The sequence below is a fragment of the Elaeis guineensis genome, chromosome 9 (genome assembly GCF_000442705.2).
Source record: "Elaeis guineensis isolate ETL-2024a chromosome 9, EG11, whole genome shotgun sequence".
NCBI lineage: Eukaryota > Viridiplantae > Streptophyta > Magnoliopsida > Arecales > Arecaceae > Elaeis > Elaeis guineensis.
Genome location: NC_026001.2, coordinates 18,815,098 through 18,833,636, shown reverse-complemented (window position 1 = coordinate 18,833,636; position 18,539 = coordinate 18,815,098). Strand labels below are relative to the sequence as shown.

General features: G+C 35.9%; 1 protein-coding gene across 1 annotated transcript; it reads left to right on the top strand.

Annotated features, from left to right (window-relative positions):
• Positions 1–6,310: 6,310 nt before the first annotated feature.
• On the top strand, positions 6,311–18,207 carry LOC105051370 (transcription factor GTE10). Its single transcript, XM_073243104.1, is given in 11 exon segments — positions 6,311–8,490; positions 8,570–8,618; positions 8,713–8,868; positions 16,217–16,287; positions 16,466–16,535; positions 16,633–16,713; positions 16,814–16,929; positions 17,025–17,091; positions 17,177–17,307; positions 17,405–17,596; positions 17,599–18,207. Coding segments are annotated over 11 exon segments (2,244 nt in total). The 5' UTR covers positions 6,311–7,251; the 3' UTR covers positions 17,671–18,207.
• The last annotated feature ends 332 nt before the right edge of the window (positions 18,208–18,539 follow it).

The following is an 18,539-nucleotide window of genomic DNA, read 5'->3' as shown; positions in this document are numbered from 1 at the left end:
AGCCCTTTATATGAGAAAATTTTTTTGACTAAGACCTTAGGAGCATTTAAGTAGTTTGAAAAAAAATCTTTAATATACATGCACGAACTAAACTGAATCGGGGTGGGCATGGGTGTGGGCGCGGGCGCGGGTGCGAGCTTAGCACTTTTCCAACCCAAAATTATTTTTTTATTTATTTTATTTCAACTTTTAATTATCATTTTAATTTTTTAAACATTGGGCTTTTAATATTTAAACATTAGATTTTTTGAACGTTAGGCTTTAATTTTCTAAGCTGCCGGGCTTTAATCTTCTGAACCGTCGGGCTTTAATCATCTGAATGTTGGGGTTTTATTTGGGCTATTTAATTTCTGAACATTGGACTGGCCCAACATTTAGAATCTGATGGCTATAAAAAGACCCCTTGACCAATCCTAATCCAATAAACAATCTAAGAGCTCAAGCTGTTTTTCTTTTTAATTTTTCCAAACATTTCTTCTATTGGTCTTCTTTCTGATTTTTCTCCGATCAATTCTTCTTCTTTTTCTTCTCTTGGGTACAGAAAGAGTCTTTATCAATCTCCTCTATGGTCATAATTGTAGGCAAAAGATACCAATCATATTTTGAGATGGTGTTTTCGAGATTTCTTGCATGAAGGATGGAAATACACCTTAAGACAGTGCTACGCATGCTTCTAGTTATATTCAATTTTAGTTTAGCGATCTTCTATAAGTTAATTTGTTTGATTTTCTATAAAGCAGATAACTGATTTTGTTAACTTTCTTAGACTATATCCAGCATATATCATAAGCTGTGTTCCAACATGTTATGCCATGCCTTTTATCTTGATTTTGTATTTATTTTTCATAAATAGAATTCTTTGTTTGTTTACTTTTGTAAGAGAACTAATTAAATCAAAGTGCCTTTTCTTTTATATTTACAGTTGTCATACCATAGAAATTCTAATTCATATAAATTATTTTTCATGCTTTAATAATATAAAATAATATAAATATTTTATATTTTTTATTTAACTTCTATGATAAAAGTTGACTTCAAATTATCATCATTTGTCCACAAAACAAATGAAAACAAGCATAACAAATATAATATACGATAGAGACTTGACAATATTAAAACAAGAAAATTAGTCTTACCAACATAAGTTGCTAATATCATCAAATACAATAAAAAATATTATATTTGATAAAGTATACATGGTTCAATTTCATATGAACTATATCTCTTATTTGTCATATATTTATCCTCTCTAATTTTATATTTTTTGTAATTATCAAAGAATTTTATAAATTATTATATCATTTTATCAATCTAGAAAATATGGCAAGAAAATTAAAGCTTTGAAACCTTTTCCTCCTAAAGGTATTTTACGAGTTTTCTTTTATATATATATATATATATATATATATATATATATATATGTGTGTGTGTGTGTTGTGTTGTGTGTGTGTGGATATTAAAAGAGTCAACTTTTATATACCGAAAAAAGAGCCCACTTTTTAGAGATAGGGCCTAGGGATGTCAATGGGGTGGGGATCTACTCCCCCATCCCCACCCTACATCTCTGAAACCCCACCCCATCCTTGGCCCATTATCCACAATGGATAGAATTTACTCCTCCATTATCTTCTCCATCACAATATTCATTATCTCACTACCCGTCCCACCCAGCACCCTAATCCCCCTCTTTCACCCTGCCTCGCCCCACCGCACTCTGCTTGATAAATATAAATATAATAATACAAATTCAATGGTAATTTTTTTAGTTCGAATATTAACATAGACATATAAAGTCCAGTGGCCAAATTCTACTACAAAATCTAAAATCAAATTCGACTATCAAGTCCAACACAAAATTTTAGTACAACAAACATAAACATAAAAACCAATAACTATAGAGTCCAGCATAAGTTCTCAAAATGAGAGGATATATAAATAAAGAAAGATCCTTCTGTCCATCACATGTCAAGTGCTCCAAATGAGTAAAATCTTACTCCATAAAAATCTTACTCACATTTGCTATTCCTAAAATATAAATAAGTAAAATTGAAAAATAAGTAAAAATTGAACTTAGTAAAAAGTACTTTCTAAAAAAAATAATTTAATTATTTAGATATTACATAAATTAAATTATACCTCTTCTTTCTCTCTTTCACAATCGCTCAATACCGTGCCATCTTCATGATAAGTAATCTCAAACTCATTTGATGTAGAAGCTAAAATAACAAAAAGAAATAAAAGAAAAAAGTAAAACACTAAAAATAATTATAATAAATGTATATGATGTTTAATAACAAATTAGAGATTAAAATTTAAATATTACCTTGCTTAGCCTTTGCGCAGACCTTTCTACTCTAATCCAATTTTGTAAATACATTAATGCCTCTAATATCTTTAGATGAAGTCGATTGTGATGTGAAGTAATCAACATACCACTGGTGCTAAAGGCAAATTCAGAAGTAATGGTAGAAACGAGAATAGTATAAATATCTTTTATAATCTTTCTTAGTATGGGGTAAAATTTATCATTTTTCCACCATCCCAAAATATCAAAATCTTGCTTTCTTGATACCATTTTATCTTCTAAGTACCTCTCTAATTCAGACTTCACATGCTCATTATCAATAACTTCATTAAGATAAATATCAAACTCAAGATCAAGCATTGAATTACCACCCCCATAATCCTCTACAGCCAAAGGCAACACACTAGATGAAGAGAAAAAGAAATCCATACTATAGGTTTCTTATTTATCACATGATGCCCTAAATTCATATTCATTGAAAATCCGAGCAAAATATTCTCTAACTTTTTGAACTTCAATAGTACCATCAACATCATATATCTTTTGAAAATAAAATTTAACCAAATGAAACTTATACGTAGGATCCAAAACAGCAGCAACACCCATAATCCCATGAATTTCATCCCAATATTTTAAAAATTTTTCAAGCATTTTGGATGCCATTTGACAAATCACCTCATTATTATCCATGGTCCACTTTGACAAAGTAATTCTAATTTCATACACTTGAAAAAATAAATATTAACAGTTGAATACTTGGTCCCTGAAAATAACTCTGTCATATTATAATTTCAATCTTTCACAAATTTTATTTACCAATAACCATTCATTCTCATCCAACAAATAATTATATTGAGGCTCATGTATATACAAGCGAGTAAGAACCTTTTGATAAATCAAAACAGTACTAAGCATGAGATAAGTAGAGTTCCAATGAGTTTTGCAATCTTTAGATAATCTCTTTTTACACGAAATGGATAACTATCTATAGTCATTGCTTCAAACTTTTCATACCTTTTAGGTATTGCAGTCCAAAAAATAACACTATCATAAATTTATTGATACTCTTTCCAATCACATCCAAATCATCTTTAACAATCAAATTCAGAATATGGCACAACAACGAATGTGAAGTAATGTGCCTTTTAAAATTAATGAATTTTTAGGAAGTCTAACAAGAAGTTTCTCCATAACAAATCATTGGAAGAATAGTTATCCACTGTTATCATAAACAAATTTCGATCAATATTCCAATCTATTTAGCAATCTAACAAACAATTAGAAATTGCATCACTTGTGTGAGGAGTTGGCATATAGACAAATCAGAAATATAATAAGCAAAAAAAAATGTTACACAATATAGCAGCATACTAATTTAATCTTATAGTATAAAAAAATAACAACATATTATGTAGTAGCATACTAAATCTTATAGTACAAAAAATAGCAATATATTATGTAGTAGAATACTAATTTAATCTCATAGCACAAAAAATAGTAATAAATTATGTAGTAGCATACTAATTTAATCTTATAGCATAAAAACAATAATGTAGTAGCATACTAATTTAATCTTATAGCATAAAAACAATAATATAGTAACATCCTAATTTAATCTTATGGCAGAAAAAAAAGCAATGTATTATGTAGTAACATACTAATTTAATCTTATAGCACAAAAACAGCAATATAGTACCATACTAATTTAATCTTATAACACAAAAATAGCCAACAAAATAGGTTAAAAAATATATCTCATTACCCGATTATGCAAAACCCAATTCTCATCAATGAAATGAACTGCAATCACCATGTATCCCTTTTTTTGATTATTTGAGTCCACATATCAATTATGATAGCAACTCTACTATCAATTTATTTCAACAAGCTCATCGTATTTGCCCTCTCAACCTCAAAAATATTGAGAATATCGCTCCTGATAGTGTTCCTAGAAATAAACTTAAACATTGACTGAAGGCTACTAACAAACTTCTTAAACTCACTATGCTCCACTATTATATGAGGATACTCTTGCATAATTATCATCCAGAGAAATTTAGTTTTTCAAACCTCTTGATTAAAAGTCCAATTTTTGATTGTCACTATCCCATCAATTGGGTTTCTTGCCTTTATCAAAGCATACTGCCTTAGATCCCAAGAACCCTTTTTAGGGCACCTCTTTAAGTATTCATGTAAATGCGAAGTTCATCATCACGTCTTGCTATAAGTTGCTTTCCATAATAGTTACAAACAACTTTGTCTTCTCTATTAATTTTTTTCTTAGTAAAATGCTTCCAAGCTTCCGATGTCAATCTTCTCGTTACTTATAGTTTGGTGTCCTTACTCATATTGATAATAGACGACATTTTCCTTGAACTAGGTGGTGCATTTGTGAGCTTTCAGGTATTGATGTTGCTGGACTTTAAGTGAAACGGTTACTTTAACATTGAGGTATTGTCATTTTTTTGTAAACTGATTAATAAAACACTTATACACATTTGTTTTTTTGTATAAATAATCAAAATTGAATAAAGAACATAAATAACTAAAGCAAGCAATTTCAAGCAGTCCAAAAAATTAACTTGAAGTTATATATTTCAGCTACACATTTATAGTTCTAGCAGCTAACAAATCAGTAACTAATGCTGCTTAATACCATCAAATAAAAAAAAATGATTCCTATAGAAAAAATAAAAAAAATAAAAAAAATTGATGTCAATGGTATCAATGTACAAAAGCCTGAACAAGAACCAAATACACGCATCCGCAAGAACAATTCAATTTCTTGAAATATATAAGTGTGATTATTAATGCAATCCATGGATTGAGAATAAACAAAAAGAAAGGGAATTATCAATTGGCTTGTCCAATATAAGTCCTACACAAACACTTCATTTAAACGGAAGGACGATCGGTGATGGACGATGGCTGTTTTTAATGGTTGAAATGATGGTAAGCAAGAAATGAGTTTTTTTGGATAGTGGGTAGAGAGAACACGTTCGAACCTTAACTCAATATTGTGTGTCTATATATATATATATATATATATATATATATATATATATATTTTGGGATAACTTAATAATTTTATTATATACGGAGTGGGGCAGATTTAGGCTATATCCATTCCCCCCTTTTCCCTCAGTGGATTCACTAAAATTTTTATCCATCTCATCTCATCCCATGATCTATTTAGCTTATCCATTTATCCGCTCTAGTGCGGGTTGAGTAGGTTGGATTTGCGAACTATCCGCTCCATTGGCATCCCTGGTGGGGCCATGGAGGTAGCGTAAATAAATTTGACTTGTGCATGTGTTTTTAATTTTGCTGGGCGCATGCCTGCCACTTGGGTGAACCAAAGATACAAATCGAACTTGAACCGGAGCCGCAGCCGACTGCCGCTTTCTCATCTGCCGTAACGCCAACCATCCCGTACCGCTCCGCACACCGCCCACGACCCCATTCCGAGCCCTCCATCACGTGCACCCATCACATGGGGTCCAAATCCGTGACGGGACACGTGCCTACACGTGGCCAGCCGCATCAAGTTTCATACAACCGTGCCAACTGGTGATCGCACCGCCAATAACGTCTCAAGTCAAAAAGAAACGTGTTGTTTTACGAAACCAATCACCCGTTCCCACCTCGAAACCCTAGACGTTGATTCGATTCTTATAATCTAATGCGCCCACTGAATCACCGAACACTCCATGCCATACGGCATAATTCTATTGGTTAGAACCATTTGGCTCAGTTGTAAACACCAATAATTTCATGACACGCCAGGATGGAACGCTTTGTGTGAAGTGGGGCAGGGGAGGCTTTCGTGTCGAGACGAAAAGGGATCCAGCGAAGCGGACGCTGAAACCGACAAGAGCCGTCCGATCGCGATCGATCGCGTTGAGGTCGGAAAAGACGAACGGCGCGGATCGGTTGGGCACCGACCATGAGGGGAGGGTGGGGCCTATAAATAGAGTAGGAGGGGCTGGGGGGTTTTCCATCGCTGTTCTCTATTGTGGGGTTTTTTCGTGTTCCGGCTATTCGCTCGTCTCGCTCGCTCTCTTGAAGGCCGCGAAGAAAGCAAGAGGAGAGAACGGGAAGAGAGAGAGGTGGGCGAGGAGGAGGGCAGGATTTCGGTTTCTAGGGTTTTGCTCTGCTCGGATCCAGGTTTTGTATTGGATTTTGGTAGCGTTTCTGTTGATTTTTGGTTTTTTCTTTCTATTTTTTCTCTCGATTTCGCTGTCTATGATTTGATTTCTTGGTCCCGATCTTTATATAGGGTTTTCTTCGAGCTGGCTTGGTTGGAGCTAGGGCTTGATTTTTCGGACATTCTTTTGGTTGGGGTCTTGCTTCTTGCTAGCCCTAGCGTGGAGTTCGTGGTTGGAGTATGATTTAGGGCTAGGGTTTTGATTCTTGTACGGTGCTTTTTGGGGGGTTGCATGTTGGGGGAGTTTTAGGGTTTTCAATTTCTTGTTTTGGAGGAAGATTGGGGTTGGATTCCTCGGTTTCTGTGATCTAGGGTTTGGAGGTCCATTGAGGGAGGGTGGAGTCTGGTCGAATTTAGGGTTTGATGTTGTTTGTAAGGCAATGTTTGATGCTTCTTGATAATGAATCCGCTTTAATTGCCGCATTAATCGCGTGTTTTTTATTCCGTGATAGCAGATAGATTCAAGAAACCCTGTCCGACTCCTTGCTGAATCATAATTTAATCCTGTATCGACACTAAACTAGCTATAGCAAAGTCCAAAAAAAAGGAAGGAAAGGAAGGATTTGAAACGACTGATTTGGTGGGAAAATTTGAATTTGTAACTCAACGTAAACGATTAATTTCGACACCTATCTGGAACTTATACTGCGAGGCATTAACTAACTGGAATCTGGATGCTACTTAGGGAACTGAATAATGGTGGCGAAGTCGGAGTGTCCATATTTCGTGGATTGACCTTATGGCACCGACAGTTCTTTTAGAGTACACAAAAGAAAAGAAGCTGAAGAAAAGTTCGCAGGATCTTTCATTCACAATGATGGGGAAATCACATAAGTTCTCGAAAGGACACTCTGCTGGTTTTGTCCCAGACTACCGTCATGCTGTGGATACAATGGGCGAGTCAGAAGGGTTTGGCAGCTCAGGACGGGCCGACTCAGAGGACTCCTGCGCCCCAAAAAGGAAGTGCATAAGTTTAAATATGGACAGAAACGATCACTTTAATGTCCCTCTGCAAGTCATTTCTTTATCCAAGATGTCTAGCTCGGAGAGAAAGGATTTGGAAATGAGACTGAGGTCAGAGCTCGAGCAGATTCAAATGTTTCAGAAGAAAGTACTTTCAAGGTGTGTGAACAGTAGTGGTGTTGCCTTATCATCCTCCACTGGTGGCCATGGGAAGAAACGGGATCCTGTGGGGCAGAATGGATCCCAAGTGAAACGTGGGTTATCAGGAAGGTTCGAGTCCACGAAACAGGCTCCACCACATTCTGTCAGCAATTCAGATGCAATGCCGATAAAACAATGTGAGACACTCCTCAAGCGCTTGATGTCGCACCAGTATGGTTGGGTCTTCAATACTCCTGTTGATCCGGTGAAGTTGCAGATACCAGATTATTACACTGTTATTAAACATCCGATGGATTTGGGAACTATTAAGTGTAGAATAGCTTCAGGTTTTTACTCCAGCCCACAGGCTTTTGTTGACGATGTGAGGCTTACTTTTGCCAATGCCATGTCATATAACCCTCCTGGTAATGATGTTCATATCATGGCAGATACCTTGAGGAAATTCTTTGAAGCAAGGTGGAAGCCTATAGAAAAGAAGCTGGCTGCAGCTGTTGCACACATTAAACCGGAAACTGAAGCTACTAATTTGGATCTGCAGTCAAAGAAGCGGAAGGCCGCTGCTATGAACCATAACATTGTTGTGCCGGAGAATGTGAAACCAAAGATGACGGATGTGGAAAGACAAGTTCTGGGTAGGCGTTTAGAGTCTATGCCGGGGGATTTACCAGAGCACATTATTGATTTTCTGAGGCAGCGCAGTGACAATGGAAATCAGACCAATGAAGAGGAGATAGAAATTGATATTGATTCTCTTAGTGATGATACATTGTTCGAGTTACGGAAGCTTTTGGATGATTACTTGTGGGATAAACAGACAAGACAGCAGGCAAAAGCTGAGCCATGTGAATTGGAGGTATTCCATTTCATTCAAGCTCTTAGATTTGGTTTCTTACATTCTGAGTATCTATGCTAATTTCCATTTTCTTTTGCAGATTTTGAATGAATCTGGCCTCAGCAATTCATCGATGCATCCTTGCAAAGGTTTACCTTCTCGATTCATGCTGATTCTTTTCAGAAGAATAGATATAGACCCATCAAATAAGAAAAACTTTTCTTTCATCTTGTTTGTGCATAGGCAATGAGCCTGCTGATGAGGATGTAGATATTGGTGGCAATGATCCTCCTATGTCAAGCTATCCTCCAGTGGAGATAGAAAAAGATACACAGCTCAGAAATAGCAAGTACAGCAGTTCAAGCAGTTCCAGTAGTGATTCTAGTTCTTCTTCCAGTGGTTTGTGTTTGTTTCTACGCCTCATGTTCACATTTTCTCTCTTGCTTTTACATCATCGTTTTCCCTGCAAATCGCTTCCAGGATTGATTCAGTTTTGTCTAGCCCTTTTTCTTAAGCCTTTTGAGATACTCATTCATCTAGGTGCTAGTTCATCCTACCAATCACTGGCACCACTTGCAATGCTAATCCTTATTGTTTATTTAGATGCATTTGTCTAGGGTACGAGATATATGCATGATTGTGATGCTTCATGCCATTTGCTAAATAATGTTTGATCATGCTCATGCTCTGTGCTCAAATGGTTGTTTTAGTTTTTGAATTCCTTACTATTATGTCTGGTTGTAGTAGTGTGTTCAACATTCTCTAAGCCTTTATTGAATGGAGTATGTTACATTCGATGCAACTTCCCCCTTATAGCATATAGCATGTTCGGTGCACATGGGGACAGTGTAAAAAATGTGAAGAAATGATTCTATAGTAAACATTACTTCTTTTGATTTTATGAATTATGGATGCTAAAGATTGAAAGCTGTCATTTGGACTCCATAAGTAGCTTGATTTGCTGGATATGACTATCTCAGATGAAACAATTTGTCGGAGAGAATATTTGATAAGGATATCTTCACCATTTTTAGAAAAAAGAATTGTTTGAACTACTGGATTTTGGCAAAAGAAGAGAATATGAGTGGATCCTATTTTGAATGCGCTATAAGAAGGCTATGTTTTGAGTTCTGAGTAGGAACTGTTGGAGAGCTTTTTGCAAAACATTTTAAAACTGCAAGAAATGGTGTGTTTTGAGAAAAAATTGCATGGGATGATGCCCAAGAGAAAGGGCATAAAAGACTCCTAGAAAGCTTGATGAATAAAAGGAGGATGTGCTTGTTATTTTATCTAATATATTATGTTTCCTATTTATTAAAATTTATCATACAGGTTAGTTGATTTTCGATCCAGGGGCGAATTTGGCAGACCCAAAGCCCCCATATGCTCCATGTAATATAGTATATGTATGTATAAAATTTTTTAGATAATTTCTGAATTTATATATGATACAATTATTCTGTTTTATTGTGTCTATAAGATATTAAGATATCTAATTAATGTTAGATGTGTATTTCAAGTTACATGTACCAAGAAAAAGTTGCCTTAAATATTAAGTTTCTCTACTTTCTATTAATTTGTGAAGAGCCTTTGTGCTGTATTTCAAGCAGGATTTATGAGGTCATATGAGGTGTCCATAGTTCTTTTTAAATGGTAACCTGTCGTGTAAAATTTTAGATGTTCATGACTGGATGTCATGGTGTTAAGGATTGTTATGGTCTGTTCCTCTATGATTCGTGAGATATGTGTATGAGTCTAACTCACCAGCTTTATGCTTTAGTTTGATAAACCTTTTCTCTAGGTTATTGATTTGAATCTATATGTTGGTTCCCTGTTTGAGAAGACACTGTTTTCTCATGCATTGCATGGTCTTGAAGACATAATCTTATAAAAGGAATGGCCTACTTCGTTGAAAACTTGTTTGTTTGTTTGTTTGAGCTTTTAATACCACAAATACTGTTTTCTTTTTACTAGTCATAAAAGAGAATGCAGGGTTGGATGGTTTAGATTTTAAGTCAGATATTTGATTTGGTACTTGTAACTGGTTTGTTTGAGTTTTTCAAAAGTAAAAGGATTAAAAAAAAAAATCTGTTTATTAGTGGGACTATTTGTGATCGGAGTCTGTTGGGAATGCTGAAGTTGATTTGCTCTTTCCACGAATTGTTTGGGAGGCCAGATTGTACTTTTATGGCTTACTAACCTGAGACTTGACTGAAATTGTTATGTGAAATTGTGGTGCATGAGTGTGGGCATCTTAGGGACAGGTTCATATTATTTTCTAGAGCAAAACACATTCTTATGGACACAACAGTGATCTTGTTAGACTTATAGTTTGGCCATTTTGAAGCTTTTGTCAATATTTCGTTGTTTCATCTACACTACTAGCTACATGCTTTTGTTTTTAATTTAAACGCAAAAGTATTGCAGTTGCAACTAATTTATATCTCATCATTACTCGCTGTGAACATTGACTACTAACTTCAATTTTTTTAATTTTTCTTCTTAAGTAAATGCATTTGCTATTACATGATTTCAATTTTCTTGTATTTTCCTGCTCAAATATTGTTGGCATATGTCATAGAACTGTTTTGAGTTGAAGAATGGGCTTCTTAAATGTTATCTATACCATTCAAGACCTTGGATTTGTTGAAGGAAAACTTATCAATGCAAAGAACTTTTTGGTTTCTTGAATCCTAACAACAGAAGCAAATTTGTGAAGTTCCTTGTAGCAAAAAGGTTTTGGACAGATGGATTGCAGGGTGTTGGAAAGTCCATTTGCAGTATGATGTTAACAATATCTGTTAGACTAAACAACTTATAAAAATATTTGTTGCTTTTTCCATGTTTTGCTACTTCTTGGTGTCTTTCTTTTTTAGTTGGTTAATATTTTCAAAAGGGTGCAACTCAACATGCAAGTTAAAAGTTGACTGGATTAATCTAGCAAATGAAAACTGCTGTAAATTCTAAGAATTGCGATAAGAATAACAATCATAAAACGACAGGTCGAGATCATAACCATAGTGTCTAGTTTTCCTTGAAACTCTGAAAAAGAAAACCAAGAACTAAACACTTTGGTTTTAGCAGGAGCCTGAAAAGGGGGGACAATTTTTGGCGTCTCAGTTGAAATTGACTGTGGGGAGAAATTAAGTATACAGATTGGCTATCTTTGCTATTTTTGTCATGTTTATATTTCTTTAATAGCCATAAAACATTTTTCTCTAGAAGATTTTATGATGTCTGGGGATATTTGTTTTCCTTGAGGTTGAATGAGAGAAGCATTTACCAGAGTTCTTTGCCATGCCTATCATCAGGACATTGGTTATTGTAATAGAATGGAACCGGTTTTATTAGATACCCTGGAAATGTGCTTGCTGTTGTAGGTATATCCATGTATTGACCGAAGATGGTATTGGCTATTTGTTTTATCATGCAGGATGTGCAGGGTTTTCTGGTTCTTCACAATTATATTGTTACTTGGTTTAGTTTAATTACCATCAGAAGAGTTTATCAGTGACTACTAATAATATCTAGCAATATTTTTTTTTTCAAAAATTTCAAAATGATTGTAATTCTGATTTTGAAATCATAGAATATGTCAAGAGTTACCTTGTTATCCTAAAAGTTGTGGTTAGTGTGAACAGTTGTTAAAATCCTATATGGATTAGGACACCTGCATTCCTTTTTTAGATTTTTTTTTTTTTTTAAACAGATTCTTCATTCATCACCATGGTAAAAAAGATTAATGAAAAAAATAAAAGAGGATGGAGTGGTTGGATCATGGAATAACTCCATATTTGTTTATGTCCATCATTAAAATTGAGCCCTGTACCTTAAATGAGGCCAATTTAATAATTACATGATAGGTAGCTATTACCCTGTAAGACCTTCGCACTGTTTGAAAGAAAAAAAAAAGAAAGAAAATCCTGTAGTCCAAAATAACCTATTAAAGACTTCAGAAACTGTAAGCTTGAACTGGTTTAATTTTGATTGCATTAAATTATAAATGGCTTTGAAACTTAATTTTTCAGGACATGCAATGCAGTATACTTGAGTTTAGAAGTTGATATTATTCACCTAGTTTATTGTGCTGCATACTTTAAATCTTGAGACTAAGTATTATCGTTGTATTTCATTGAATCCATGCACTTGGTGCATTTTCATTGATGATTTGTTTATTTGGTATAGCCATCCATAGTGAAGTGGTAACACGCTTGTCACCATTATCTTTCTTAAGCTCTTTAACAATTTGACAAAGTTTTCATATTATCTGTGTTCATTGAATCCAGTGTTAGTTTGGTATAGCCATCCATGGTGAAATGGTAAAATTCTTTTCACCATTATGTTCCTTAAGTTTTTTAACAATTTGAAAATGGTTTCACATACTACCAAAAAAAGGATTTTTGGTTGGGATGTAGGTTGTTCCAATTTAGCCTAATACTATTGTAGAGTTGAAAAAGCAGCTACTGCTTTAGGCCTATTTCTGACACTCTAGACTCAAATGAAGCTAGCGGCCATGGACTGGTCCAAAATCATTAACAACCCCAGTTGTATCTCAAGCAACTGCTTTGAGGAAGAGGGGCAATTATATCTACAGGCTTGCTAATCAGTTACATAGTGCAGAAAGAATAAGGTGTTGCTTCTCAGAGTGTTTCATTTGAGAACCCTTGTTACTTTGTTACTGCTTATTTGGTCTTCTTTATTGGAATCTGGGAGGATTTCATTACAACATTACGGGCTTTATGTTCATTGTCTAATGAGATGGGAATGTGCATATGGTTGAAAAAGTTCGATGCACTGTCATTGGACATGACTAAGCGTTATAACCATATAACCTGTTTTTTCTTTAAATGGGGAAAAGGGACCCACTCTTTGAAATGCTTCTCAAGTCCCTATTTTTTGCAAGGAAAAAAAATTACCAAGCGAAATGTTTCTCAAGTACCCATTTTTTGGGTACCAAAGTAGAGCTTTCAGCACTCTTTGAAACATAGATACCCCATCCTCCCATGGTCAACCCCCACCAAGTGAACAAGACGAGGGGGAATTATTCCCACCCAAAAAATGAGTACAGCTGTTTACAAGTCCAAAATTAGCCAAGTCAATCAGTTGGCTGGGTTCCTTCTCTTTGCATGTCTGATACCTTGAAAAGAGGTAGATTGCTGTGACAATGCCCAGATGTTTAAGTTCTATGAGTCAAGGATGATGACCACATTATGGAACTAAACAATTACTGTTCCAGTCTATGACATTAGATGAGTCACCTTAAAGTTATAAATTGGTAGCCCATAGCTGTTCAATGGCATAAGTTGTACCTCTCCATGCTGCTATAAGTTTCACCATTGAATGAAATCGCAGAATAGGAATACTGCCTTATGTGCGATGGTTGATCACCATGTTTCAGGAATTATGAAATCTACCCACAATCATGGATCTATCTTCCATTAATCATCAAAATCAATCTTAGGAATACCATAGGAAGGGAAGAAAAGAGTATAATAGTTGGGAGTGGCCTAATGGGCCAATAGATGCCTAGAGCCTGTCAGTGCCAAGATAAACTCATTGGGTATTTACCTCTTATGTCTTAGCCACTTAAGGTGACATGACTTTTCCATTAAAGCCAAATCCTTAAACAGCACGAATACTATCGTAACAGTTCTTTGAAGGTAAACATTGGGTGGGATGCTGATGATGGTGATGATGATTATCCTATTAATTCAGGGCTTCTCTACTTGGTTGTTAGTTTCAAATACACCAATTTATGGAGTGGATAAAGGCCTATAATCTGAAGAAAGTTTTAATGGAAATGATGCATTATGGATTTCTAATAGTGATCCAGGGTAACTAAATTCGATTTGTTAAAGCACTATAGAATATAAAGGTTATGGTTTCCAAGAATGGTGCAATGCTTTGATGGAAGGTAAATGGGTTGGAGACTTGGAGGAACTTAGATGGTTTAAGGGTAGTCATTAAGGTGGACTCACAGATTAGTGGAAAGTGGAAGGTGGTTCTCTATCTTTGAGGATAGGAGTTTTGCAGGCAAACAAGTCATGGCTGTTAAAGCAAAGCTTTGTGTCTTTTTTACTGGTTACTGAAGGTTCATGGGCTCTTATGTGGCCGTGCATGTCTGTTGTTATTTATGTTGAAGCTAACTGGAATTTGGAATGTAGTCTTATTTAAAGAAAAATGACAGAATTCTGGTGTTGAGGAAAAGACAGATTTGTTGGTTGAAGTGGATGGGATGTCAAGTGCTTATATCAGCTTTAATAAAGACTGCGTATAATTTAAATGAAATTCTGCAAGTCTTTTTCTTTCTTTAAATTTTTGAATGAGCTAGAGAAAGCCTCAAGGGAATGTGCCAGCTTATCAAGGTTGTAAAGTGCTTGGCGGTTGATCAAATCTTGCCTTCATCAAGGTTTGAGAGATTGAGGGTATTTGGGGGAGGGCTACCCCTGTTGCTGAGCTTATTGCATGCAGTTTCTATGTGTGTGTGTGTGTGTGTGAGAGAGAGAGAGAGAGAGAGAGAGAGAGAGACTTAAGGTGGCTTTAGAGAACCAATGTCGCATGTCCACATTGTTGGGTCTGCATTGTAATGACACAACGGCACAAGTTTTGTGGGGCCAATGGGGATGTTAAGATGGCTTATCAGTTTGGTTTGATGGTCTTAATTGTAGATATTGTTTCATTTATGTAGTGAATTTTGATGCCTGTAAATGTTGACAACCGATGCAAGACCCTTTCATGCGTCAATGTGGGTTTCCAGTACTTAATGATTAAAGAAATGGTCAGCTATGGTGCATATACATTGTCCATTATGGCTACCATACGCTTTTGGTCCCCACCTCACAAATTGCAAGAGTATCATTTTAGGTGTGGGAACATATTGATCCTTGCTTTAGTTCGTTAACATTCAAACAATATATGGTCTCTGCAGGCTCTTTTGGTTCCAAGCCAACATATGCTGACCTTATTGAAAAGATATGAACAAAAGGGTGAAACCAATTAACACATTGTTTGTACTGTTTCATCATCCAATTATTGTTAGGTTGTATGACTCCATTGAGTCATCAGCCAGTAAGACATGTGCCAGGCCTCTTCTGAAGTTGGTTTCCGATGGTGTGCATTTATTCTTCTCCATTTTAATGTTTAAGTGGCACTATTTCTAAATGATTTAAAAAAAAAAAAACTAGAGTAATTTTTGCAAATTCGATGTGTACATAGCTTGTTGCTGCTGAACACACTTGCATAATGCATGCAATCTTCATTTTTACTGGGTTCTCTTGGTTTGTTTCTTCATAGTTTTCCTGTTTTTATTTTTATTTTTTTAATGTTCGAAGTTTGATGGGTTTTATAGTTTATACAACATGAAAATTTGAACAAGAGGCTTGTTATGCTGTTATAGGAGTGCCCATTGCTTGAGTTATTTTTAGTCCTACTTCACTGTCTAGAAAATAATCACCAAATCATTGTTCATCCTTATTCTTCTTATGATTGATTATTCTGATTCATTAGTTAAGGAATGAATTAAAAAGTATTGCTTATTTGTAGTATCTAACAGTAATTTACCAATAGTTGAGTTTTGAACATGGTTGTTTTTTTATTGTTGCAGAGATGATCGGTTCAATTTCTTGCCTTCTTAAGCATATGATGTTCTTGTTTTTTCCTCCATCTTCTGCTGTTATGGTTTTCGTTCATGTGATAGCTTTTTTGGCTTTGTACATAATAAGTCTTAAGTTATTTATTTTTTCAACAGATTCAGACTCTGGTAGTTCCTCAGAAAGTGAATCGGATGATAGAGTTGCTAGTCCTACAAAGACTACGAAGGTATATGCAACCTTCTTTGTATTTTATTTCATCGGCATGAACCATTTCTAACGCAACCAGCCCCCATTGGGGTGCTCCTGCACACCACATATTGTCTTTGTAAATTATCCTTGCTTGCTCATCCTTTTACACACTATTATAACTAAATTTGCATTACTGTTGTTTCATTTCTGTTCAGGAACATGCAAGAACCGAGGCAACACTGGACCAAGAAAAGAGTGAGATAATGAATCCTCTTGATGTAAACAGTGAGCATTCAAGCTAGCAATATCATTTGAGAAAATCTATATTGTTATGTGTTTGAGTTTCTTTTGTTTCTGATCTTGCATTATTGGTGACATACAGGGCCTGTTAATGGGATGGATCACCACCCAGAACAGGATACTCGCCCTAAACTATCAGTGGAGGTGGATGGGAATCAAGAGGGTAAGCATGAATTTCTGAGAAGAAACATGTGAGACTTTAAAGGGGTCCTGAGCATTTAATTTGGATGGATCTGCTTATAATTTCCCTATGAAAATTTTAGGGGAGAATGCTCCATCAGAGAGGCAGGTCTCCCCAGAAAAGCTTTATCGAGCAGCTTTACTGAGGAGTCGCTTTGCTGATACAATTCTCAAAGCTCGTGAAAAAACATTGGGTCAGGTTGGTTATGCACAAGTGACTAATCTATTGCAATAATATCTTTCTTTATTCAAGTAATTTTACTATATTGTTGACTGGTAACGATCCTTTATCAGGGAGAAAAGGGAGATCCTGAAAAGCTGCGGCGCGAGAGGGAGGAACTTGAAAGGCAGCAAAGGGAAGGTACGAAAGCGTAAAAAGCTAGGATGGATTCTTTAAATTTCTTCTTTGCTTCATATGGTTAGGAGTTTCACCTCTATGGAAGCAGAGAAAGCACGGCTTCAAGCTGAAGCTAAAGCTGCTGAGGAAGCCCGTAGACGAGCAGAAGCAGAAGCTGCAGCTGAAGCTAAACGTAAGCGCGAACTTGAGAGGGAAGCAGCACGTCAGGCCTTGCTGAAGGCAAGTAACTTTTGTTTCTATTTGTTAGGCTCCTGTTTTTTTGACTTTTGTTCTTTTCCATCACTTGACAGTAGATACGTATGGGGAATTGTTGCAGATGGAAAAGACAGTGGAGATCAGTAATGACTGCAGAATTCTTAAAGATCTTGAAATGCTTAGAACTGTTCCAGCTGAACATGTTCCAAGTTCGGTTGATGAGACAAGCCCAGATCTATCCCCAGATGGCATGGGTGGTTTTAAGCTGGGTGGAAGTAACCCTTTAGAGCAACTTGGTTTGTACATGAAGAAGATGATGAAGAGGAAGAAGAGGGCGAGCCTAGCAGTGTTCCTGTGAATGATGTCGAGGAAGGAGAGATTGATTGACAGCATTCTGCTCTGCTTGGCTTTGTATATGCTCTTGAGATTTGAATATATTTCATCTCCAGAAGGTACAGCAGCAGAGAACGTTGATTTGGGCCATCAGATGCTTACATACAATCCATTCTTTCTTGGGTTGGCTTTAGGTGATCACCACTAAAAACTTTTGCCAACTGCTTATTATTGGAGATTACCTTCCTGGTTCCTGGCTGTTTATGGGCAGCCTTCAATTTTGGGAGCGGAAGTTTTACACACCACTGGTAGGAAGTTTTGTGCTTTGTAAATGTTCGACAGGGAAAGATCTATTTATGATGCATTTATGGTGGAACCCAGTTGCTGGATTTGATGTTGTTCTCGCACTCGTCGTTGCTGTTTGATATTCAAAATGGGAAATGTTGCAAGATATGTTACTTCATTAGTTTATACTGGGTGACATGGGGGTTGTACATTGCTGTTGATAATTGAAGTTTTGAAATGTGCTCCCCAGAGTGTACACATATGGCTGATTTATGGAATCGATTTTCTTGATTCCTGATTTCCATACACTTGCCCCTCTTGAGCTGAACGTCCGAGTATATATGCCTTCAAGTCGAAGGTTGTCATTTGGAAATGTACTAGTTTCTTTGACCCCCCCCCGCTTCGTGCATTTCGATGAGGTAAACAGTCATTTTAAGGTTTATAGGTTCGAATTGGCATTGTTGTTCTCCTGTCTGGAGATTTTTTTTTTTTTTTTTTTTTTTTTTTTTTTTATGTCACATTTTTGTGCTTGAGGGGGAGCATTGTATCATCTATGCACTCAGCAAGTAACGAAAGAAATAAAAGAAGAATTGATGTTCAAGGGTGTAGGGCTGTTGCCTCCTTGAGTGAGATGGTTT